Source organism: Anomaloglossus baeobatrachus, chromosome 12 (genome assembly GCF_048569485.1).
Source record: "Anomaloglossus baeobatrachus isolate aAnoBae1 chromosome 12, aAnoBae1.hap1, whole genome shotgun sequence".
In the NCBI taxonomy this organism is placed as follows: Eukaryota; Metazoa; Chordata; class Amphibia; order Anura; family Aromobatidae; genus Anomaloglossus; species Anomaloglossus baeobatrachus.
The window spans coordinates 26,159,172-26,185,425 of record NC_134364.1 but is presented as its reverse complement, the minus strand read 5'-3'; the positions used below and the strand labels follow the sequence as shown (position 1 = coordinate 26,185,425).

The 26,254-nt window shown below is 45.1% G+C and overlaps 1 protein-coding gene across 4 annotated transcripts in view; it reads left to right on the top strand.

The window, feature by feature from the left end:
- FMN1 (formin 1) overlaps nt 1–26,254 on the top strand; it is a 367,097-nt gene that overhangs the window by 52,119 nt on the left and 288,724 nt on the right. Inside the window, exons 1-2 of one of the 4 annotated variants that reach the window (XM_075330789.1) lie at nt 15,346–15,435; nt 17,065–18,890. In XM_075330789.1, the coding sequence (XP_075186904.1) occupies nt 17,183–18,890 (1,708 nt within the window). In that variant the 5' untranslated portion in view covers nt 15,346–15,435; nt 17,065–17,182. Of the gene's footprint in view, nt 1–15,345; nt 15,436–15,607; nt 15,807–17,064; nt 18,891–26,254 lie in introns of those variants that run through there. The other 3 variants (XM_075330790.1, XM_075330788.1, XM_075330787.1) reach the window with 3 other exon arrangements.

Here is a 26,254-nt window from a genome sequence, read left to right as displayed (position 1 = left end):
TTATTCGTTTATGTAGCGCTATTAATTCCACAGCGCTTTATATACATTGGCCCCATTGGGGCCTGCAATCTAAAGTCCTGATCTGTATGTCTATGGAGTGTTAGAGGTGGGGAGACAGAAGGCGCAAATAGGGTCTTATCCGATAAACCAGAAACGACAGAAAGTTATGGTAACACTCACCTGATCAGGTTGTGCCAGTCACAACTCCTGAAATCGCATGTGAGTGTCAGCTTGGTTAGAAAGCAGCGGCCCCGTGAAACAGCAAAAATCATATATGAATAGGAAAACGGGTTTAAGCCGCGCTGAAAAACCACTGGTGCAGGATTAATAAAGAAGTTTCTTTTTTATTACAGCATTTCCAACGCGTTTCAGAGACTGAAAAAGAATTTCTTTTTTCCCTGAGGAAGGAGACGGTTCCAGTCTCTGAAACGCGTTGGAAATGCTGTAATAAAAAAGAAACTTCTTTATTAATCCTGCACCAGTGGTTTTTCAGCGCGGCTTAAACCCGTTTTCCTATTCATATATGATTTTTGTCTATGGAGTGTGGGAGGAAAACTGAGAACCCGGAGGAAACCCACGCAAACACGGGGAGAACATACAAACTCCTTGCAGATGGTGTCATTGGTGGGATATGAACCCAGGACCCCAGCGCCGTAAAACCGCAGTGCTAACCACTGAGCCACCATACAGTGCTAACCACTGAGCCACTGTGCCGCCACAATTCTAGACTTTGGGTTAAACTGTTCATGATTAGTATTTAATGGAAGGAACCGGTTTTGATTCTTTGGTATGTTGCCATATGTAGTATTCTGTATAGCAATATTCAAGTATTGTTTGGTTTGTATACTGTGAATTATAAAAAACAATAAAAAAAAAATTATAGGCTAATGAAAAAAAAACCATAAACTAAGTAGTGTCTTGACATGTAGAATGTGAGGGGTTTTCCAGGCCTAATCTTTGTACAGTAGCCATCATTGACTTCTACCAGGTGGACACATTTCTAGACCCCTCTGGTGAGCATCTGCTGGCTATCCTAGTTCAGACCAACTGCACATGCCAAAAAAATCATAGCGTGCATTCTAAGACACAACTGCAAATGTGACCACTTTACCATTTTGTTCCAATGTTTTATATTAAAAAAAAAAAAGCCAATAGTCTAAGGAAGAAAAATTTTTTTTTTTTTTTTTTTTACTGCACAATCCGACTAGTCTTTACTAAAGACTAGTCTGATTGTGCAGTCATATTTCGTTTGTGTTGACCTTTTTTCTTATATCGTTATCGGTGAACTGTCAGGCCACTACGAGGTACTGCATCCTGTCAAAGATACAGGGCCTACCCCCAGGAACCTGGAAGACGAGTGCCGGTAACCTCAAAATACATGAACATCCCCAGTTTCCCTCTCCCAATCAATGATGACTGACTAGTTTGGGACCCATTGGATGGCCACCTAGGAGTGGAGCCGATCGAGTCCACTAGACGACAACCAGGGGGGAGAAGAGACAGGACAGTCTGTAGTGATAGTTGTAAGAGACGGACGTGTCTTCAGACGGGGTTGTGTAGCAGGGACCTAGCTTGTGAAGGAGAGGTTGCCAGGGAGGATGTGACTAGGTACCCCTGGAACCATAGCACCAACAGGGCACAGGGCCCTAGGTCAGGCGAACGCTTCAGGCTACCTGAAAAATACCTGCACAGTGAGGGGACCATTCAGGACCTCACTGACCCAAGAATCTGAGGGCATCATCAGTAACGAGAGAGACAGGGACTGGAACAGAACACGACCCTACAGGGTTCACACTGACCGCCATACGGACCAGAGACTGAACGACAAACAGGAGGGGACCCCCAGACGCTCCAAGCCGCGGGGTTCCACCAACCAGTGAGGGGTGCAGGGGAAAGAAGCCACCAGGTTACCACACCAGCATTGGGACTAAAGGAACCAGGGGTCAAAACCAGCCGTCCTCGATGAACCAGCATTACCACTGCTGTGAGTAAACGCCAGTTACACTGCATCCCAATCGTGTGGTCTCTTCTTTCCACGCCGAACTCCATCATTCACCCCCTGGGGCTTGGCCATACTTACGGAAGGCCCATCATCCAAGTTGCAATCACCACCAGCCCCAGGGGCAAGACTGTGCAGCGGCGGCTCCATCTACCTAGCCGCAACCCGCAAGTGGCGTCACAACATAAACTCTCAGGGTCACGGAACTGGGCATCGGCCATTACACACCTGTGACACAGCATCCCCGTACATATATGGCCTGGGTCAGAGTACCCCATAGCCCTGGGACGAGTCAGTTACATATGTAGTAAACTGGGAATTTGTATAGATTTTTGCCCTTTTGTAAGTACATATAAGCCTTTACTTGGTATGGGATTTAGCAGTAAATCTGGAATACATGTAATTTTAGCTGAGGGAAATAAGGCATAAATAGTCTACCTGATGCCTAGCTCTTACACATTGTAAAAGCTAGATGTAGTACTTCCTTGCTGGGAGACAATGAAGGAAAACTGGGGACTGACGACTATGATGATACAGTCCTGCTCCAGCTTGGATCCATTGGGGTACAAACTTTTTTTTTTTTTTCTTTCTTTCACTGAAAATACTTGTGACTTAAGCAAAATTATTGAATTTTCCCGTGTCTGTTACTTAAACCAATTTGGAATAATGGGAGATAATCATGCGACTAAGGCTTTGTGCGCACTGGAAAATGGAATTTTCTCAAAATTCCGCAAGCACTGAAAGATTACCGCACCCGTGGTAAAAAAACGCGGCAGAACGCACCCAAAAACCGCATGCGGTTTGCCGCTGCTTTACCGCGGTATTGCCGCGTGCGGGTTGGTACATGTGCTTTAATGCATTCAATGCAATAAAGCACATTGAAAAAAAAAATAAAAAATTCCTTAGCAGATTAAATAGAAGAATAGAGAGAGAGAGAGAGAGATAGCTAGATAGTTAGAAGAATAGATAGAGGGATAGATGGAGTCCCTGTGAGCACACGCTACATTTCTCACGGTCGGTAGTGAGTTCAAATTACCAGCCGTGGGAAATGCCCTGTGGTTACCTCTGCTGTCTCGCTGCAAGGCTGCATTCAGCTCTGTGTCAGTCGCGGCTGGATGCAAGCATCGCAGGACTTGGATTACGCCGGAGCGGTGTGTTTCGGGGGGGGTTTAATAAACGGGTGAACCAGGAGCTTTTTTGTGTTTTATTTAAAATAAAGGATTTTTGTGTGTGTGTGTGTGTGTGTGTGTGTGTGTGTGTGTGTGTGTGTGTGTTTTTTCACTTACGGGTTGATCATGTCAGCTGTCACAGACGCTGCCATGATCAAGCCTGGACTTAGTGGTGGCGATCCGCCGCCATTAACTCCTTATTACCTGGATCGCCACCGCATCACGGCATCTAGAAGAGCTGGGGACACTCCGGTACTGCCGTATAATGCATGCGACAGTCCCGGGGCAGCTGTGGCTGATATTCTCGGCTGCGGGAGGTGGGAGGGAGGCGGGGGACATTAACCCTGCCCCTCGCCCTCCCTAACCTGAGAATACCGGGCCGCCGCTGTGTGCTTACCTCGGCTGGACAGTAAAAATACGGCGGAGCCCACGTGTTTTTGTGTTTTTTATTTTTTTCTTCTATATTTCCGCTTGATTTGTATGTGTATTTTATGTCTGTGTCTGTGATGTGTGTGTGTTTACTCTCTGCTTCACTTCCTCTTCCTGTCATAATGACATCACTTCACTGCAAACCGCAGGGAGCGATGTACATTACCGCAGGTAAACCGTGAAATACCGGAGGGGATAACGCAGGAAAACGCAATGAACTGCACAATTTGTTGCCTGCGTTATTCCCTGCGGGACTTAACGATTACATTGCAGTCAATGGAGTGAAATTCCGCAGCGACGTGCGGAAAAGAAGTGACATTGTTTTTGCTGCGGGAATCCCGCAGCAAAACATGCAGCTGTCAAATTCCGCATAGTGCGCACAGCATTTTTTTTTTTTCCATAGGTTTTGCTGGTGATTCACTGGAGAGATGTTATAAACCTTTTCTGCAGCGAAACATGAAGCAAAACCGCAGGAAATCCGCGGGAAAAAAGGGTAAGTGCGTACAGGGTCTTATACTGTATTAGGAAGAAATAGAAGTATTTGTCTACAATTTTAACCTCTAGTTGGAGTAGTAAGAAAAACCATGTTAATGCCACTTTTGCAATGGTGTTTTAATTTGTGTAATGGGTTCAGCACTTGACCCGTCTGTATCAGGAGATACAGGTTATAGAATTACTATACCTTGTACTTTGATCGTTTGTTTTTTTGTTTTTTTTTATTTTATTTGACTTTCCTGTATTAGCTTGGCCATATGTATTATGTTGATGGTGACATTAACCTCTAATTTGTACGGGGACCTCCTGACTGCAGACAGCAAATCTCTGGGGGAGTGAAGGGTTGGGCAGTTGGATTTCAACTTGCAGGATCCTTTTTGCTCTCAGGGGATATCTTCTGCCATCAGAAGTGTCAGCAGCAGCTTAATCCACTCTTGGCTGACGGCTGTCTGAAGTATATGTTCCAGTATAGTTTAGATAAGGAAATGTTGAGATGCAGAGCAATATATATTGTAAGTTGGACTGTTTAAAGGGAATTTGTCAGCAGGTTTTTGCTACCTCATCTGAGAACAGTATGATATAGGCAAAGAGATCTTGAATTCTATGATGTATTCCTTAGCTTTCTTGGTGCAGCCGCTCTAATACAATCAGAATTTTTAAATGTAGCAATACAACAGAGCTGAGAAAGCTTCCCCCGCCCACACCAGGCACTCATTGTACAAACAGAGGAGGGGGCGTGTCGGACTACCGTGTGCTTTACTTTGTAGTCCAGGAATAATAAGGGCTCTGCTGCTTAATCTGCAAATAAACAGATCAGACCTTGACAAGACAGGCATCCCTTAATTCTGTTAACCCTTGCAGCATGCGGTCTTGATATAACATGGGGGAAAAAGCAAAAAAATTCTGACTGATTCCCTTTGTTGGTCCATGTTAATGGAACTTAATCAGTATGATCAACTTTTCCCAATTGGCGGTCTTGTTATAGTTTGTTTTGCACAGGTAGACCAAATCAAACAAATCAAACTAAGCCATCTATAGTGGATCGCTCAGTGCGCATCGGCCGCCATAGTTCTCGACATTGATTCCTGTTTACACAAGATGAAATCCCGGGTTTTTTTTTTTTTTTTTTTGCTGCAAAAGAGCATTTTGGCAACCTGTTTACACGTCAAGATAATTGGGAAATGAGTTTTTAATGACGCTTGTTTACAATTACCCTGCAGGGTAAATGGCCCTTTAGGCCTCATTCAGATGTTCGTTTTTCACGTACTTGTCCTATCTTTGACTTTCACAGAACTTGCCCCATTATAATCAATGGTACTGTCACGGAAGCCTTCTGTGTGCTGGCTGTTTTTAACTTTGCAATGGTCAGAAGAAGCATTGCAGTTATTTTTCACATGAGTAAAACACTGTTGAAAAATTAAGCAGAAACCCTAAAATCAGATTTATTTTTTTTTGACGAACAAAACGATTGCCGTCTGCACAAGCCATTATTTATTGCAAGTTACGTAGTCTGAGTCATTCAGCTGCTTTCAGGTTTTATGTCAATATCACTACAGCAGAAGTCATCAATTCTCTAATGGACCAATCTACAATCCCTGCCATCAATCCCAAATTTTCAATCAAGTGCGTACGTGCCAGAAAGGAAGCCAATATGACTACTGTAGGGCCACTTGAAAAGAACGTTGGTCCAATCCTCTGTTATTGGGTGGCAAGAAACTTGGCAGGAATCCCATCTCCTCGGATACAAAGTTATTACATGAGGGGGGTTGATGGGTTCATGGATCACGGAAAGCAAAGCCGGGCAAACAAACTTCATCTTCTGTCCTTGGTGGAAAAACCTCATCATTACGGTTGTTGCATAGCATCAGGCCACATAATTTTTTTTTTTTTTTTTTTTTTTCCCCCCACTCCAACAAAATATTGTTATTGTTTTTATTAATTCACCCTAGGCTTTTGCTCATGCACTGGCCATAAGGATTTTGGCAATAGTCTTCGTAAACTGAGAAGCCATGCAAAATAATAGAAATTGTATAAGTAATTGCCCAAAATCCTAGTCTCTGCAATAGTTGGCGTTATGAGGGCAAAAATTACGCCATTATTTATTTATTTATTTATTTATTTATTTATTTATTTTTTTTATTTTTTTCCATGAATCCGTAAATCTTTCTGGGTCAAGAGATCAATTGGATGACATTTTTTTGTGGCAAATAGAAAGTACAGCTTTATTTGCTAGACTTTGTTCTTAGGAAATATATTAAGCTCCGCTTATCAAAATAATAAAGCGGATTAATCTACAAAGCAGTGAAAAATTAATGTGGAATTACAATGAGTCATTTCAAGTTAATGAATAGTTATTGTTCTCCAAAGTAGTTTTTGTTTTTGTTTTTTTGTTTTTTTTCTTTTTTAAGTAGTAAAACTTTATGTATTTAATAAAACAATTACTCATGTAACCACTATACTTGGCTACGCCCCCTGAGAGTCTCTAACCAAAACGCGCGTAGGGAACTTAGCGCCGGTACTGGCAGGAGGAGATGCCACTTGGTATGTTTTAACTTTTTATTGATTCATTTACTGACACTTCTTTGATAGCATTATATCACTTTATTATCACACTCTACCATCATCCTATGTCTTCGGGTCATTTGATTTACATATGTAATTGACTTAGTCTACCCCCTGGTGTTAAGGCCCCGTCCCACACGAGATCGTTGCTACGTCACTGTTTTCGTGATGCAGCAGCGATCACATCACATTATGTGTGACACCTACCAGTGATCAGGCCCCTGCTGTGAGATCGCTAGTCATAGCTGAATGGTTGGGACCATTTTCTTCAAAGGCGATGTCTTGCTGGGCAGGACGCATCGCTGTGTTTGACACCTACCAACGACCTCCTAACACAGTCCCAACGCATTCCCCCCCCCCCCCCCCCCCCGCCGAGATCGTTATACAGGTCGCTGATCGTTACTGCGTCGTTGGTAAGATGTGACTGTGGCATCTCACCAGCGATTCTTATCAGGTCGCATCGTTTTCAGGATCGCTGGTAAGTCGTTAAATGTGACGGGGGCTTTAGAGATATAGGTGTTGTGAATGTCAGTTATGCTTTTGCTGCTGTGGGGCTCCCTCTTGTGGCCAGGAATGGTTTGGACAGAGACCAGGTGTGTTGAGCAATGGGCGTTTCCATTGCTAACTCTCTGCTTATTTAAACCTTGGTCTGCTGGCAGGCTATGCCGGATGTCCGTTGTTCTTTGTTCACCAGCCTGCTTCATCCTGCTCCAGACCACATCTACCCCAGATAAGTGCTTTTTATTTGTTGTTTGGTTCTTTTTGCTCTTATCTGAGTTTGTCATTTGCTGTGGTTGTTTTCAGTTTATTTGCATGCAGGGATCTTTCCTCTCAGTTGCTTAGCTGGGACGCTCCCTGCAGCTATGTTTGGAGTATTGCTCCTATAAGTCCATGTGTTATGTTGTTTTCTTGAATTTGTAATTGTTCCTGCTTTCTGTTCATTGGTATGACAAGAGCGCCTGGTATAGGACTGAGTTCAGATCTAGCGATCTGAGGGCTTTTTGTACTATCAGGTTTTTGGATTTTTGATGGGTTTTTCTCTGGCCACAATCAGTCCCTTTCCTATCCTGTCCTATTTAGTCAGTAGGGCCTCACCTTTTCCTAATCCTATCATCTATCTGTATATTGTGTTTTTCCTATATCACTGCAGTCTTTGAATGTGGGGGGCTTGCTATTCTTTATCTATTTTCTGAGGCAGAGAGTTATTCATCCATTCTTCCTTCCTTCCTTTAGGATAGCTAGTTCTCCGGCTGGGTTTGCGGTGCACAGGATGTTAGTTCACCCCTCGGCTACTTCTAGTGTGGATGGTTAGTAAGGGGGCCAGATTAGTTGGCAATGCTCTTGTCACCTTTTACCAATGATTTATGGTGGTCTTCCATGGTTCCGGATCATAACATATAGGGCTACTTTTGAGTTTGTGCTGTTGCAATTTTAATCCCTTCTCCTGCTGTTTTCTGTTGTCCTTTACTCTCTATTGTTGTGGTTTTTTTTTGTTTTGTTTTTTTAAATCTTGTCCTTTTTAATTTCTCTAATAAAATCTGTGCCGCACCAGCAGCGGATTTCACCGCTCGGATCTGTGAGTAGTGTCTGGTCGTGGCTCAAGAGTCTCCGGACCCGGGGCTTAGGGGTTACACTCTCTAAAGGGGATATTTATAGGGGTGTTATAGTTCGTGACACCACCCGTGGTGTGCGGTAACTGGGAGTACCGCCGCTGCCATTGGGAGTATGCAGGGTCATGGAATGGGGCAGCAAGGTGTAGCTACCCTCCACGGGTAGGGGTATGCTGCCGGACTCTGGATGATGATGATACGAGGTGCTGTGACGGGGAGATCACTTATGTACTCACTCAGCCAGTAAGCAGACACTAACAACCGGGTAAACAGTCTCTGGGTGCTGCTGCCGTTCAAGGGGAGCTCATCCTGGTCCTGTCCCCTGCAGTGCTGCCTGATGGTCCGTGACCTGCCTCCTGGCACAAAGTTTAAATTCACCATAGTGGCCCAGTAGTCTGGAACATGCCGGGCCCCGCTCCCCACTATGGCTAAGTGTGGGAGCCTGCTTTCAAGGCTCATGCTTGGGATTTTAGTATGCTGCTTATATGGAAGGTCCTATCCCCCTCGCTGCGCTAGTGCCCCGATTCTGGATCTAGTGGGAACAGTCCATGAATGCTCCGTCCTCCGCAGGTTAATTGCCGGGTTGCCTGAGGCTTCTCCCAGACCTAGGGTCCATGTACTCCGCCATGCCCTCGGTTCTGGACCGGTGATAGGACCAGGCTGCTGACCGTTCTCTTTAACAGGTCCAGGCACCTTTCCTCAATCCCCTGCGACAGGGGGGTCAGACTCCTCTAGACCCAGACCAGTCTGCAACCTAGACAGCTACTCTTGGGAGCCACCGCTCTCTGCCTCCTCCACTGCGCTCTCTCGCGCGCTCTCTCGCGCTCTCTCTCGCGCTCTCTCTCTCGCGCTCTCTCTCTCGCGCTCTCTCTCTCGCGCTCTCTCTCTCGCTCTCTCTCTCGCGCTCTCTCTCTCGCGCTCTCTCTCTCGCGCTCTCTCTCTCGCGCTCTCTCTCTCGCGCTCTCTCTCTCGCGCTCTCTCTCGCGCTCTCTCTCGCGCTCTCTCTCGCGCTCTCTCTCGCGCTCTCTCTCGCGCTCTCTCTCGCGCTCTCTCTCGCGCGCTCTCTCTCGCGCGCTCTCTCTCGCGCTCTCTCTCGCGCGCTCTCTCGCGCGCTCTCTCTCGCGCGCTCTCTCTCGCGCTCTCTCTCGCGCTCTCTCTCGCGCTCTCTCTCGCGCTCTCTCTCGCGCTCTCTCTCGCGCTCTCTCTCGCGCTCTCTCTCGCGCTCTCTCTCGCGCTCTCTCTCGCGCTCTCTCTCGCGCTCTCTCTCGCGCTCTCTCTCGCGCTCTCTCTCGCGCTCTCTCTCGCGCTCTCTCTCGCGCTCTCTCTCGCGCTCTCTCTCGCGCTCTCTCTCGCGCTCTCTCTCTCGCGCTCTCTCTCTCGCGCTCTCTCTCTCGCGCTCTCTCTCTCGCGCTCTCTCTCTCGCGCTCTCTCTCTCGCGCTCTCTCTCTCGCGCTCTCTCTCTCGCGCTCTCTCTCTCGCGCTCTCTCTCTCGCGCTCTCTCTCTCGCGCTCTCTCTCTCGCGCTCTCTCTCTCGCGCTCTCTCTCTCGCGCTCTCTCTCTCGCGCTCTCTCTCTCGCGCTCTCTCTCTCGCGCTCTCTCTCTCGCGCTCTCTCTCTCGCGCTCTCTCTCTCGCGCTCTCTCTCTCGCGCTCTCTCTCTCGCGCTCTCTCTCTCGCGCTCTCTCTCTCGCGCTCTCTCTCTCGCGCTCTCTCTCTCGCGCTCTCTCTCTCGCGCTCTCTCTCTCGCGCTCTCTCTCTCGCGCTCTCTCTCTCGCGCTCTCTCTCTCGCGCTCTCTCTCTCGCGCTCTCTCTCTCGCGCTCTCTCTCTCGCGCTCTCTCTCTCGCGCTCTCTCTCTCGCGCTCTCTCTCTCGCGCTCTCTCTCTCGCGCTCTCTCTCTCGCGCTCTCTCTCTCGCGCTCTCTCTCTCGCGCTCTTTTTCTCGCGCTCTCTCTCTCGCGCTCTTTTTCTCTCGCTGCCACTTTTTTATGTATATTTTTTTTTTTTCCACTGAATCATATTTTTATCTACACAAACTCTTTAACCCTTCTTGTTTTGGTCATTTTTAACCACTATGGTTGTAGAACCCTGTTCTAATTTCACTTCTAAATAGTGACCCAAAAGTATTCCTACCACTTTTCATTGCCTCCTGTCTTTGGGTTTATTTTTTTTCCCCCTTTTAGATTCATCAAAAAACTAAACCAATAGTGGTCTTCCTAATGTCTTTATGCCATCATGTGACTAAACTACTGTAAAGGAATTGTACACCTTCATAGGAAATAGAGACCCATTACAAAATAAACTTATTCACAGTGCCTTGAAAAATTATTCACTTTTTCACATTACACCCATAAATTTAAATTTATTTTGTATCGTCTTTATATGATACCCCAAAACGAAGTACCAAATATTTGTGAAGTGTAAAGGAATTGTTTCATGGTTTTCTAAATATTTTAAAAATATCTCTATAAATCTGAAAATTGGGATGTGCATTTGTATTAAGCCCCCCTGAGTCAATACTTTGTAGAACCTCTCTTCGCAAATCTTTTGGGATAAGTCTCTACCATCTTTGCAGATCTAGAGGCTGATATTTTTGTCCATTCTTTTCAAAATAACTCTAGATCCGTGAGATTGGATGGAGGGGTCTGTGAATGTTAAGTCTTGCCACAGATTCTCAATAGAATTTTAAGCCTGGTCTATGACTGGGCCATTAACACACAAACATGTTGTGCCCTAACCAGTATTCCTCAACACTAGTCATCAAGGCCCACCAACAGATCATGTTTTCAGGATTTCCGTTAATATTGCACAGATTCCCTGTGCAATAGTTATGAAATCTTGAAAACTCAGCACCTGTGGAAATCCTGAAAATAAGACCTGTTGATATGCCTTGAGGACTGGAGTTAAGAAACACTGATCTAAACAATCCATTGTAGCTCGGCAAGATGTTAAGAGTCATTATTCTACTGGAAGGTGAACCTATGCCCGAGTTTCATGACTTTTGCGGCCTGTAACAGGTTTTCCTCCAGGATTGCACTAAATTTAGCTCCATCAATCTTCCCCCTCAACTCTGACCAGCTTCCCTGTCTCTGCTGAAAAAAGCCTCCCCACAGCATGATGCTGCTACCACCATGTGTGATGCAGGGAATGGGTTTTTCAGGGTTATATGAAGTGTTGGGTTTCTGCCACACATAGCATTTTGCATTTAGCTCAAAGTCCTACATTGGTCTCTTTTGACTGGAGCATCTTCTTCCAAATGCTTACCGTTACCCCTACATGGATTTTTGCAAATTGCACTACTTATTGCTTGATTTCAGAGCTCTTCCATAAAGGCTAGATTTTTTTGCATATATGACTAATCGTTGTCCTGTTGGCAGATTCTCCCTCCTGAGCTGTGGCTCTCTGCAGCTTCTCCTGAGTGGTCATGGGCCTCTTGCCTGCTTTTCGGATTACTGCTTTTCTTGCTTGGGATGTCAGGTTAGATGGACAGCCAGGTTTTGGTAGATTTGCAGTTGTGCCATACTCCTTTCATTTTTGGACCATGAATTGAACAGTGCTCCATGAGATTTTAAGAGTCTGTACTGTTTTATATTTATTTGGATATTAATAGCCTAACCCTGCTTTACTCTTTCTCCACAAATTAATCCTTGACCTGTTTGATGTGGGGTTTTTTTGTCTTTTCATGTTGTTTGATCCGTAATGTTCTCAAACAAACCTCCGAGGCCTTCACAGAACAGCTGTAGTTATACTGATAACAAATTACGCACTGGTTACATTTCTTAATTAGGTGACTTCTAGAGGAAATTTGTAACTCAGGATATTATTTAGAGGTATGCAGGAGGCTGAATATAAATGCACCGCTCAATTTTCATTTTTATAATTTTACATTATACTTAAGACATCCTGCCAATAGGGGAGGTGACTGCGCAATGCCTTTAGTCAGTTTACCCATCAGCTAGCTAGTTGTCAGGTGTCATGCTTTCCCATTACGTATACCTGTGTCTGCCTTCCCATACCGGTTTGTCCCTGTTGTGCCTATAGTACTGGTCTGCCTCAGCCATCCTGGCTGAACCCACCTTCCCCAGAGTCAATCCCTACACAACTTGTACTGGGAGTCAGATGTCATAGTCCCGGACGTTGCCCTTGGAGTAACATCTGACATCTAATTCGGTGGCCGCTTAGTCAAGCCCATCCCACATCAGAGCAACACCGGGTTCTCCATGTGATCCAGTGGGTCCACTCCTACTACTCCTTTCCTCAGTACCGGCGAGCATTGCACCATCTAACCCTAGCCTTAGGCTCTCTGCCCACGATGAAAATTTGGTGAGTAATGGATGCTGCAGAATTTCTGAACCTTTTTATGTAGATTGTTTTGTTTGTTTGTTTGTTTGTTTGTTTGTTTGTTTGTTTGTTTGTTTGTTTGTTTGTTTGTTTGTTTGTTATTTATTTATTTTTTTGAGGGGGGGGGTCATTCTTTAAAGCTACTGTTTTTAATACTCCCTGGTGTTTGGCTTTGACAAATCATTGACATACTCGTCAAAATGGAAATTTTCCACTGAAAGCGTATTCGTTTATTAATAGTGATGAGCGTACCCAGACTGTAAACGTCCGGATCTGCGCGGTTTCGAAGGTACCAGAGTGCCAGGCCCAGGATTCCAGGTGTTTGATTTGGATCCAGCACTTGAGAAATTAATAAATTAAAAAAAAAAAAAAAAAGCCTAAAGAAAATAAAAATGAAGCACGTGTGCTTACAGAGGTTCTGTCATGGCGGTACAGTGCTTCCAGGTTACACATTTGACTCGCCCACCCCAGGGCTTTGGGACACCCGGTGGCGGGCCGGACTAGTCCGGGGGTCGTCGGTGGTGGTGGGGCCCGACTCCGTGACCCTGGCGGGGTCAACTAATATGGCTTCAGTGGGGGTGGTGATTAATAATAAAGTTTTTAGGTTATTCGTGACGCCACCTGTGGTTTGCGGCTATTAAGCCGCCGCTGCTGTATGGGGCCTCCTGGGCTGGTGGAATGGCAGCTTGGATGGTCCTGCTCCCCACAGGTGGAGCTGGACCCCGGGGCAACCGTTGGTGCTTGTAAGAGTCTATGACAGTTTTGTGTGAATGATACGGTGCAGGGCCGACAAGGTAGTGAAAGAAAAAAACAGACACAAACAGTAGTCTTTTTACCTTCTTTTCTTTTACTTGGCAAAACAGTCAAGTCCTTGGAGACCGTCACAGGTGGTAGAGGGGATCCGGTCGGCCTGGAAGTAACTGGGGTGATCTTCTTGGCCAGTCGAGTATTGAGGCCTACTACCTGTTCTTCCTTCACTTCTACAGGACCCTGCACTTTGAATTTAACAATGGCCCTCTTGTTGCTGGGACCGGTGGTTCGTCCTTTTCTCCTAGGATAGGTTGCGCAGGCCCTCTCTGATGCCCCCCTGCGGGGATCCACACCGGGCCCTGGTGATGCAGCTGTACCTTCGAATGGTTTTGGGGGCCAGGAAACTTGCAGTCCTCCTGCCCTTCGGATTCGGCTACCAGGAAAGGGTTTTACACCCTGGCAACCACAGACTCCGATGTCTAAATCTTCTTCTTCTGTGCCTCTTTACAGCTCTTGCTTTCCTGGTTTGAGCTAACCTAGCTCCATCCCCAGCTCACAAGACTGCACTACTCCACGTCCTCTCTCTCTCCAAACTTCCCTAACAGACTGAACACTAACTCCTCCCTCAGGTCAGACTTAAGGAAGTGCTCCCTGGAACTCCAGATTTAGAGCTCCCTCTGCTGGCCTGAGATGGGAACGGCGTTGGATGTTGGTACTTACTGGCCAATGGACCTCCCCAATTACCTCCAGGCTCAGCATTAACCCTTTGGAGTGGCGATGCCGTTGTGGCAACTAGATCCTGGGGCGCCACACATTCACTTCCTGTGCTGCGCATTAGGCTCATCGCATATGCACTGCATTCCCTGCCCACCGATCGTCCTGGCATCTGTGATTGGTTGCAGTCAGACGTGTCCCCAGCCTCTGCGACAGCTTCTGCGGGTCAGTTTCATGGTAAAAGAAAAAACAAAACATTGGCGTAGGGTCTCCCCACATTGATACCCAGCAGAGAGAGAGCCCACGGCTCCAGGCTGCAGCCCCCAGCCCTTTGCTTATTTTTTCTCTGTATCAAAATTAGGAACTACATATAGTTTGGTTTTTTATTTTGTTAAATTATTTTAAATAATTAAAAACTATGTTCTCCTCCGAATTTTGATACTCAGCCAATATAAATCCCAACAGCTGGGGGCTGGTATTCTCAGACTGGGGAGGCACATGCTTATTGGACTCCCCCCCCCCCCCCCCCCCCCCTCTTCACACCCAGCCTGAAAATAGCAAGCTGCAGCCGCCCAAGATTGTCGCATCTATTAGATGTGACAAGCCCGGCGCTTTACACTGCTTTTCCTTGTTTCCCTGGTCCGATGGCAATCTAGGTAATGAGGGAGTTAATGGCAGCCCACTGCATCTGACCTGCTTAACTAGAGTAAAGACTAAAGAGCATTCGAGCATTGTAGTATCCACTCAACATTTCAAGTACTGAGGCCAAATTAGTATTTTTAAGCACAATTTGGCCGTTTTCACTTGGGGGATACTCCCTTCTGTTGGCAGCGGTCTTGACATTTAATGGTTGTGAGAGTTTAGAGGGCACTACATTTACTGTTCTAAAAGCTGTACACTACTGTACATTTGTATCAGTGTGTATATATTTAGTGTTATCCCATGAAAAGATGCAATAAAATATTTACAAAAATGTGAGGGGTGTACTCACTTTTGTGATCTACTGTAGATTGAGGGGCTTCAATGGGAGACAGTAAAGCACTGTGTGGGTTATTATGGCGGTATAGAGGAGAGTATGATATACTTTGTATTGCTGGCACTAGCACTTGGCTGCTAAGTATTGCTTTAATTGGATACAGTCTATAAATCAAACTATTGTATTCATCCACACTTTCATCTCTCTGGCTCTCTATATATGAGAGCCAGACATGGGCAACCTGCTGCGTCAGACTTTGCCGGAGTCTTGGCAGAGGAGGGCAGCAGTAGACTGATTCATTTAACTTCTCGTGGGCGTTTGGTCGTTCTGCAGAGAATCAAATCAAGACTTTGACCAGAGTCTTGACAGAAGCGATTAATATAATTACTGGCAAGGTACATTTTATTTGCTGGGCTTTAATGTAATTAGAGATTTGGGATCCGCCTGCTGATGCTTAATGCCCCCTGCGTCTGGGGAATAAACCACCTAGAACAAGGCAGCGTCCTCATTTCATCCTGATGTTGCTGATTTCAATCTCATGACGACGGTCTCAGTTGTGTAAATGTATCTCTGCTCCTTACTGCGCCGTCTCGCCCTGGAGATGGAAGTCTTCTTCCTTATGAATTACTGCCTGTTCTTACAGATACCCCACCCTATGTAGTTACATCTTCTGGGTTGCTCTCGTATGTTGGTGTCCTCCTGACTGGTAAGGGCAGGAGAATGCGCTGGATTAATGTCCTGTAGTACTCGCTCCCTGTCAGGAATGGTGAGTCAGGATGGATTTGTGATGTCTGCTTTGCTCGGAATGTGATTTTCCTGTAAGTCCCTAGGAACTGCTGAGATTGTTCGCGTCTCTGAAAGGGTTAATATGCCTATTTCTTGAGCGTTTGCCTCTCATTTGCTTTCGTTTTGCATTTTTATACTTGTCCAGTGAGAAAAGTGTCTATTCATATCGTGATATTGCAAAGTTTGGAATTTTGCATTTTTTTTTCTGTACATAGCGCAACAGTTAAACCTACTAAATTATGGTAACGAGCAGTTAGCGAGATATTCATGTCGGTTATAAATGATTCATTGATATTAATAAATGTAATAAATCATTCATATTGTCGGTTATAAAAGAGTTAGTGACAAAATAATAATTGTTGGACGAAGGTTGAACTAGATGGACCTAGGTTTGTTTTTGTTTTTTTTTTCCCTTCAATTTACGTAACTATCGTAAACCCCAACAGGGCTAAAAAAAAAAATAAAAAAAATCAGCTCTCCTGATGCGACTATGCGACTCTGTGTGGATAAATGGATGATATTCCCGTAGTGTTCTTCGTTTTTGTTTTTTTTTTTTTTGTTTTTTTATCCTCCAAAATTAAGGCTAAATATGTCCTTTTAGTTAGATTAAGATTGTAACTCCTTTCATTGCTTGTTTAATTTCTTTTAATGTTGTATTTTTTGGTAGTTTTGTTGTAATCCACTGCAGAATATGTTGCATTTTTGTAAAATTAGGTTCTATAGAATTTGTAAAGCTAACTGCAAATATGGTGGCACCTACTAGGATAGGGGACATTGTAGAGCGTGAGCCCTAAGGGACAGGGTCCTTTTTCCTCCTGTACCAGTCTGTGCTTTGTATTCTTCATGATTATTGAACTTGTCCCTACTGTGTATACCCCTTTTCACATATAAAGCGCCATGGAATAAATGGCATAATAAAAAAAAATACAATCTATTTAATGGTTTTATGCTATATTCTTGTAATTGGTTTTGACGTGGTGGTGCTGATTTTTGCATGTTATGCACTCGTTTAGCTTGGGGCGGGGGGGGTTCCTATATTTTTTGCCATTTTTATTAAAATCTAAAATGTATATTAATGGTTCATCATCATTCATCAGCTCTAGCCATTGATTTTAATTTTATTGCCAATTAAAAAGCTTAAGGTTCCGAATATAGTTAATGCGAGAAACCTTGAATGACTCATGTTGGGTACATGCATCTGACAGTTTTTTTTTTTTTTTTTTATCTTGTTCTAACAGGATACGTTATTGTGGATGTTGGTCAGATGATTCTCCGCCTGGGTATCACATGCCGTGTCATGAAGCAGAGAGAACACTGAGAATATTATTTAAATTTTGGACTACTTAGAGGCGTAAAATGGAGAGCAGGAGCTCCATCCTCCAATTGCACAACCCCATTATGGAGCTCTGTTACGTCAGCTTCCATCTTCCTGGAGGTAATGTCAGGGGATTCACATACAGATGCTGTGTAACTCGAGACAAGACTGGAGCATGCTTCGAAAACTGTTCTCAAGTCAGGGAGGAGACAGAGCGTGCACAGCACAGGGATCCACCTTATGCAAGCTTTACAGAGGCCTTACGGAAATTAAGTACTCGGGACGTGCTCACCGAGCTTTACAAGCTCACTGCTGCTAAGGATAAATTGCTGGTTGATCTTTTAAACTCATCCAAAACCCAAGGATCTAAAATGGGCAATCAGGATGGCAAATTTCAGGACCTGGCTGGAGCATCTTCGTTTCTTGATGAATCCTCTATCCCTTTTGATTTCCAAGAGTCTTTGACTGCCTCGGTGGAAAAAAAGGCCATCTCATCCAAAGGAAAAAAAGCAAGGAGGTTTAGTCGAAGAAAAGAAAGCATAGAGGATTTTGTGAACAAAAAAATTAAGTGGAAAGGCACATCTGAAGCAGGAACGGCTACAGTTAGAGAAAAGACCCCATCGATAAAGGTCTCTTTGGCAGAATCCTTTGATAACTTGTTACGTCCAAGACTCCAATCCGTAGAGAACAGAGATGTTTTTATGGCTGGACTTTCCGTGAAGAGCACCCATGCTAGACCCAGTGAGGGTTCAGGGAATCTTGGCCCTGGATCGTCGGCTGGCAGTTCACAATCTTTGTATGACAATGATGTTTTTGGTAACTTCTCCTTAATTTCTAATAATGGCGGCTCTGTGGGGGATTTCCAAGATGTTCTCAGGATGGTGCATGGGCAGCAGACGGATGCTGCAGCTCACAGCGATTTATTAAACAAAGACACTCTGGAATATATTGACAGTGATCAATCCAGCTGGGAGAAAGATATGAGGACTGTTGTAGCCAAAGTCCAAGATCATGGTCCTTGTGTGCAAAAAGTGGTGACTACCTATAACTTCACAGAAGAAGCGTCCTCTTCTAAGGAAGGCAGATGTGAGAACGTGATGGCTGTCAACCCTGCTGTGGCTGATGAAATTTCTAAAGTTCATGTAATTAATCTAAATGAAAAGGGCAAAGCAGAAAATTCGGAGAAACCATCTGATTTAAAATTACATGGGGTTGTTAACAAGAGCCTCCTAAGAGTTCTTAAAAGTGATACCATGGAGGAGACAGAATATTGGTCAGGAGTAGGACAGCTTGATCACAAAGTAGGGCATGACACGGTCTGCCCAAGCCTGGCAAAACCGGTGACAAGTTCACTGCCGGTGAATCAAACGAACAAAGTGGAGAAACCCGTCACAACCCCTCCTGTAGACTGTGCTATGCTCCGTCAGTCCTTCCCATCAAGTAACAATGTCAATAAAGAGGTGTCTCCTGGCTCATTTCCATTTTCCTCACCACTATCCAGTCCTCAGCTTCATCATCGACTTCTCCCTTTGCCTACGAAGGATGATACTAAAACATGGGGGAGGGAAATGCATTGGCCTATATGTGAATTTTTTAAAGAGCCATCATTGCTCCCCAGACTGGGGGGTAAAACCAAAGCATCCAGTCTAACTAATCTAGGGCCTGACTCCTGCTTTACGGATGATTTCAGGCAGAAGCCAAAAGGAAATGGAAAATCGCATAACTTGCAGCTTGATCTTCGTCCTCCAGGTTAGTAGCGGTGTCTCCTACTCTTAAATTACTATAATATAGTCAAGTAAATGTAAATTCCAGTCCACTACATGTAACGTATTGGATGACTTTTCATAACCTTGACTATGAATGATTTGCATTGTTGTTTCACTTAGGGGAATATTTTTATTGGATTGGCATTTGACTGTTGGGTTATAAAGGAGAATTAAGTGATCCGCTAACGATTCCTTCTAAGTTGTGTTGCAATTTTTTTGTCAGGTCACACCCTTTCTACTAAATTTTTATTTTTTGATTACCGGCATTAAAGGCTCTTATGCTATGCAGCATTCTGCATCTGCATTAATCGTGATTGAAGTAACCTTATGGCTGCCGATTCATAGAAGTAAAATATGTTCATGGTGTTTCTTATTGCTGGAATTTTCTCTTTGTAAAAAAAAAAAAAACCCAAAGCCTTTTCCGCCAGATCCTTGGTAAATGTTTGGCAGAAACCCATCTCCTATTTTACCATTGTTAATGTTTTATGCAAACCTTTCATTGAGTAACTCTTGAAACATGTGACGGAGTTCAAAGCCAATTAGTGAAGGGTGACTAAAAGATGTTAATGAGTATAAGCAGTCAAGTGTAAGGATTTGATTGAACTCGTGGAATTACAAAGCAGAATTCCCATTGCAGGATTGTGTATATATAAAAAATGTCTGCAGTGCCTGGGAGGTTTGGCTCTGTGTGAACACTGCAGCGTATGCCTCCCTTGGCTCTGGATCGCGAAGCTCTGCCAGGTATTTGGGCTGTCGTTTTAAGATTTGTGATGAAACTGAACTATGTGTAAAGCCTATGTGACTTAAGGGGTTGTCTGAGAGAGCCCCTTATCCTTTGTATAGAGCCTAAGAAGAGTAATGACATACTGCACCCAATGTTAAAAGGAACCTGACAGGTCCCCCGTGCCCCCCAAACCACCAGCACTTGTCAGTTTATCTAAATTCCCTGCCTAACAGTCCCTTTATTCCACTGGACACACAAATAGAACTTTTAGTATTTCTAAAGTCCGTTTGATATGCAAATGAGCCCTTTTGACTAGTTGATGGGGCATTTGTTTCCACAGACTAGTCATCCCTTTGGGTGGGATTTGCAATGAGACGGCATCATCGGCAACACTCTTCAAATTTGCTCATGTGTGCAGCTTCATTCACTCACATTGTTGCACCTCTGAAGCCCCAGGTATACACTTCCCGGCTTCAGAGAGGTGCACCGTGCGCAAGAGATCTTACGAACACAGAAGAGATTAAGAACAGCCATCTTCTGCACTGCCACTCATGCGCAGTGCACCTCTCTGAAGCTAAAGGCAAAATCATATCATGTACTTCAACCAGGGCTATCTAGACTGCACTATTAAAAAGTCATCTTGAAGTTTTACTTGTGCCCCTTAAAGCACTCTGTACTGCCCCAGGGCTATGGAGTACTCTGTCCTGGGCGGTGTACTACTGGTACGCGTCACTGGGTGGCCATTGCCTGGTTCTGTGACCCTGGGGGTCTCTTTACAAGGGGTTTATGTACAGGGGAATATTGAATAAAGTTTGTCGTGACCACACTTGCGGGTTGCGGTTATGGAGATAAAACCGCCGCTGCACAGTCTCTTCGCTGGGGCGGATGTTGACGGCAGCCTGGATGTTGGGCCCTCCGCAAGTAAGGCCGGGACCCCAGGGGGTAGGGGATGGAGTTAGGCGCAGAAAGAAGGTAGGCCACACACAAGGGTTTGCAGTGTAACTGGGTTCTTAACTCACAGCAGGTTGGTAACTAGTACCCAGAGGAAGACTGGTGTTCACCGCTGGTTCCCTTATTCCCAGTGTCGGGTTGGTGACTTCTTTCCCCTGAACCTTTTCTCAAGTTGGTGGGTCCCTGTGGCTTGGAGCATCAGGGGGTCCCCTCCTGGTAATTTGTCTCTGGTCCGTACAGCGGGCAGTGTGAACCCTGTAGGGTCGGTGTTCCGTTCAGTTTCCTGATTCTCCCGTTACTGCTGGTGCCCCCAGACTTCTGTCAGTGAGGTCCTGGATGGTCCCCTCACTGTGCGGATTTTATCAGGTCTGCCTGGAGCGTTTGCCTGACCTAGGGCTCTGTACCTCATTGGTGCTATGGTTCCGGGAGTACTCCACCGTACTCCACAGGCAACCACACGCCTGGGCCCTCAGGTCACTGCTCCACTCCCTGTCAGTGCAGTTATGTCAGTCTCCTCTCACTTCCACTTACTGTCTGACTGTCCGTCCCCTCCCACGTGGTTGTCGTCTAGTGGACTGGATCAGCTGCACCCCTGGGTGGCCATCCATTGGGTCCAACTCTAGTCTCACCAGCCCTTGGGGATGGGGACAAACTGTGATTTTGGTGTGTTTTGCTGTTACCGACACTGGTCTTCCAGATCCCAGGTGGTAGGGCCTGCATCTTTGACAAAATGCAGTACCTTGTAGTGCCCAGATGGGTTCAGGGGCGCTACAACTCTTCATAGTAGCTGGTGATATATTATGCTTTCATTTTACAGTATATCTTATGCACATAGCCATGGCCACTGAGTTGTGAATGGACCCTTGTGAATGACTGCATGTTGAGGCATTTTGCCTTTTTTTTTTTTTTTTTTTAATAGATTCTTTAAGGCGATGTTCGGATTACATATTTATGACTCTGTTGGGGTTTCTCCTTTTGAAGCTATTTAAAAATAGGATTCAAATTGAACCCATGATGGAGACCTTGATGAGGCTGATGATTTATTTTGATTTTGGTAGAGATAAGTGAACCTGAGGTTCGGTGTTGGGTTTATGAAAAAATGGAGTTTGGGTGCTTTTATGTATGAAATTCACTTGTGCTAGTGTGACACCCTGGACTAGCCAGGTAGTCACAGATAGGCCCTTGCATAACACCCGTCCCCTACAAAGGTGTCATCTGCCACCCTTAAAACCCTAGCCACCTCCCTCAGGGTTTGATGGACACACCAGGGGGCGTGCCCAGGTGGTTAGACATACCCACCGAGGAGTTCACAGGTCCTGAGGCAGGAAAACACCAGTCAGTTAGTGGCAGTTCAGTGGAGAGGAGTAAAGTCTGACAGATGTCTGGGTCGGAGCCCAGTCACCTCTGGCTAGGAGGCAGAGGGTGGCCTCAGCCTGTAGGAGCCAGGAAGACTGCTCGGTGGAACCGTAAGGGACCGGGACAGGGTAGTGGCCCGCCGGTACTGAACTGGGGAACCGACTGGAAACCAGAGCACAAAGGGGGGTACTCAGACCCTGAAGCAAGGTCCAGAAACCAGTGGACCACGTTAATTAACTGATTGAGGTCTAGACTTTAGGTCCTTTCCCACCCAAGTCCCGACTGAAGACAACAGCCCACCGAGGGGGATAGAAAGCCACCGCATAGGCAGAGAGATCCCACGGGCCAGCGTCTGCGGGCAAACGGGCTCTCCCGACATATACAACACTGGGAAACAGGCTCCCGTTGCTGAAGCACAGGCAGCCCAAAGCTACAGTACAAGGTACAGGAGAAAGGTGGAGACCACCAAACTAACCACCTAACCCCTTCAAAGCGCCAGCCCCTTTCAGAGCGAAGTGACCTCGGGTCCAGAGGCGTTCGAGCCACCCACCGACAAGCCCGGATCAGAGCGACTCTGCTACAGCTGAGTGCGGGGTGGTACACTAGCATCCCTCTTCTTGGGTACGCCCAGTGCAAGCCACTTGTAGTGTTTGAACAGCGCGCACTGGAGGTAACTGCATGATCGAATGTAGTGTGCACCAAAATTTAAACAAAAACCCGTCCAACTACCCCCGGAAGGCATCGGTTTATGGCTGACTGCAAGTGGGTAGAGAGGTGAACTGCCCGATTTAGTGACTTCCATTGGGGTTCAGGTCCTAAACTGAACTTAATTTAAAATTAGGTTGATCCCGCCGACTCAATCTTCCACGGGTCTGCTCATCTCTAGTCTTTGGTCCATTGTTCATTCAGATAGTATCCTGTCTAAAAACTAAGACAGGCATCAAAGCGGGGTCAACCATGCTTTTGTACTTGCCTAAAAAAGTCAGACGTTGCCTGAATGGAGGATAACTAGTGTCCAAAGTAACCCCAGTTGCCTCATTATAGTGAATGGCTCAATCATAAGAAAAATTAGATTTGGATAGAACTTATCTTCAGATGGATGTTCCGATGGAGCCACAAATGAGTAGCCCCAATGTATCAACTGCAAAAAAAAATGAATGTATTCCAGCAGATGCCCTATTACAGCAATATACGGGATCACTTGAGCATTATAAGGTGGTACACCTTGTCTTGGAAAGGCTTTGGTGCTTGTAGTCTGTGTTCTATTGATGGATTTGTTAGAAAAGAACCGCAATCAACGTAAGCCAATATTTTGTGAGACTGAGTAGTCTGGTGTAACTGGAATGGCTGGTAACAAAGAAGCTTGTAGAAATCGAGGTGTGATTGGAATAAAGTAAAAATTGAGATTTGTCAAGTCGCCGAAGACAAACCCCCCCCCCCCTCAATTTTAATCCAAAGAAAAAAAAAAACGTGAGGTGTAGGTTGAGCCCAGCTCCTCCATCCTCTGGCTATCATAATCAGACTAATGACCATAGTTCTCATGGATATTGTTAAATATTTAATTGCAAAGTCTTTTTTTTTTTTTTTCTTTTATCGCTATCCATGAAGCATAATGAATGTGCTCGAAACGTTGGACCACTTAACTGTAACCCAAGATCTTTGCTTTCGACCTACTGTGTTACATTACAGGATGTCGGCAGATGCTGGGAGAGGAAGTACATTGATTTAGAAAATGTTCGTAGACACTTATACATTCTGCCAGGGTCAAATACATAAAGGTCACCTATCCTTGGTGATAAGTATTGTAACGTTCTGTAAAAGAAAACTAGGATACAGTATATCCAGATTTCTAATCACCTTTACATGAGATGTTTGTGTAAAAGTATGTATTAATTTCACTAGGTAATTATTAGTGATGAGCGGGCACTACCATGCTCGGTACTTGTAATGAGCAGTCAGAAGCTCGGACAGGCTCAACTCGTGTAGCAAGCATAATGGAAGTCAATGGGGAACTCTATTAATTTTCCAGAAGATCTTCTGGAAAAATGCTAGAGTTCCCCATTGACTTCCATTATTTTTTTCTTGCCATTGTATTATGGCAACAAAGCGGCTAACCGTCTATTCAGTAGGACTATCAGCCGTGTATCCACCAGACTTCTGCACAACACAACTGATGGTCTCAACCCAATTTTTCAGGCAAGAAATCCCACTTATTAAACCTGACAGAGCACACCTGTGAAGTGAAGACCATTTCCGGTGACTACCTCTTGAAGCTCATCAAGAGAATGGCAAGAGTGTGCAAAGCAGTAATCAAAGCAAAAGGTGGCTACTTTGAAGAACCTAGAACAGGGTTCGCCAACTCCAGTCCTCGAGGGCCGCCAACAGTGCATGTTTTCAGGATTTCCTTAGCATTGCATGGGTGTTGGAATCATCAACTGTGCAGGTGATTAAATTATCACATGTGCAATACTAAGGAAATCCTGAAAACATGCACTATTGGCAGCCCTTGAGGACTGGAATTGGGGACCCATGACCTAGAATATAAGACATATATTTTCAGTTGTTTCACACTTTTTTGTTAAGTATTTCATTCCACATGTGTTAATTCATAGTTTTGATGTCTTCAATGTGAATCTACAATTTTCAGTCATGAAAATAAAGAAAACTCTTTGAATGAGAAGGTGTGTCCAAACTTTTGGTCTGTACTATATAACGTATGTATGTATGTATGATTTCTATTCCTTTTATTTTGATACACAGCCAAGATAAACACATAGGCACATGGCTGAAGCCCCCGACCATCTGTGCTGAGTATCATAATATGGGTGACCCTATGCCAATTTTTTAATTTATTACACTCTAGAGACAGTGTGTGCGATTCCAAGCAGTTAGACATGCTGTCACTCAGGGTGGGTGCGTGGTCTGACTACAACCAATCATAGACGTTAGGACTGCTGGCGCGCAGGGGAAGCTGTTATGACCCGGAACCATGGAAGATCACCACAAATCATTGGCAAAAAGGTGACAAGAGCCTTGGCAACTAATCTGGCCGCCATCCCCTTACTAACATCACAACTACAAGTAGCCGAGGAGTGAACTAACATACTGTGCACCGCGAACCCAGCCGGAGAACTAGCTATCCCAAAGGTAGGAAAGATGAATAACTCTCTGCCTCAGAAAATAGACTAGAATAGCAAGCCCCCCACATTCAAAGACTGCGGTGATATAGGAAAAACACACTACACAGATGATAGGATTAGCAAAAGTTGAGGCACCCGCTGACTAAAATAGGAAAGGACAGGAAAGGGACTGATGGTGGCCAGAGAAAAACCCTGCAAAATACCAACTTCCTGATAGTACAAAAAGGCCCTCAGATCGCACGACCTGAACTCCGTCCTATACCAGGTGCCCTTGTCATACCAATGAACAGAAAACAAGAATCATAACAAATTCAACAAGCCACAAACACATGGACTCAAAGGAGCTATGCTCCATACAGAACTGCAGGGAGTTCCCCAACAAACCACTGAGGGGGAAAATCCCTGCATGCAAATAAACTGAAAACAACCACAGCAAATGACAAACCCAGATAAGCAAAAGAACCAGACATTAAATAAAGAGCAAGCACTTATCTGGGATAGATGTGGTGTAGAGCAGGATGAAGCAGGCTGGAGATACAAAGAACTGACATCCGGCAACAGCCTGCAATCAGACCAGAACTTAAATAAGCAGAGAGTTGGCAAAGGAAACGCCCATTGTACAACACACCTGGTCCAAGTCCAAACCATTCCTGGCCACCAGAGGGAGCCTCCCAGCAGCCAAAACATAATTAACATTCACAACAGGAAGCAGTGCGTATGCGTGAGTGTAATGAGCGACCCTAGAAGTAGCGTTACCACCATGCGGGTGACTCTTAAGTATAAGGCACCTCCTCTAATCCCCTTAGCCCCTTCTACGTTCAGCCAGAAATCTGGTATTCCAGGCCCGAACAATTTTTTTTTTTGTTTTTTTTGTTTTTTTTTTTTTTTAAAGCCAGTTGAAGCTGCCGATTTTCTGATATCTGTGGGTTCACTCATCACTACTCAGGAACTATGGACACATAAACACCATTCTTTACTGAAGTGGTCAGTAAGACAATAAACAAGAAGCAGAAGAGGCATAGTTACAAGAAGCGACTATAGATCATTGAAGAGCAAAGGCAAAAGGTAACTAGCAGATTGCAGACAAATGCCGGCGTCACACGGTACGATATATCGGGCGATATGTCGGCGGGGTCACGTCGTAAGTGACTCACATCCGGCATCGTTTGATATATT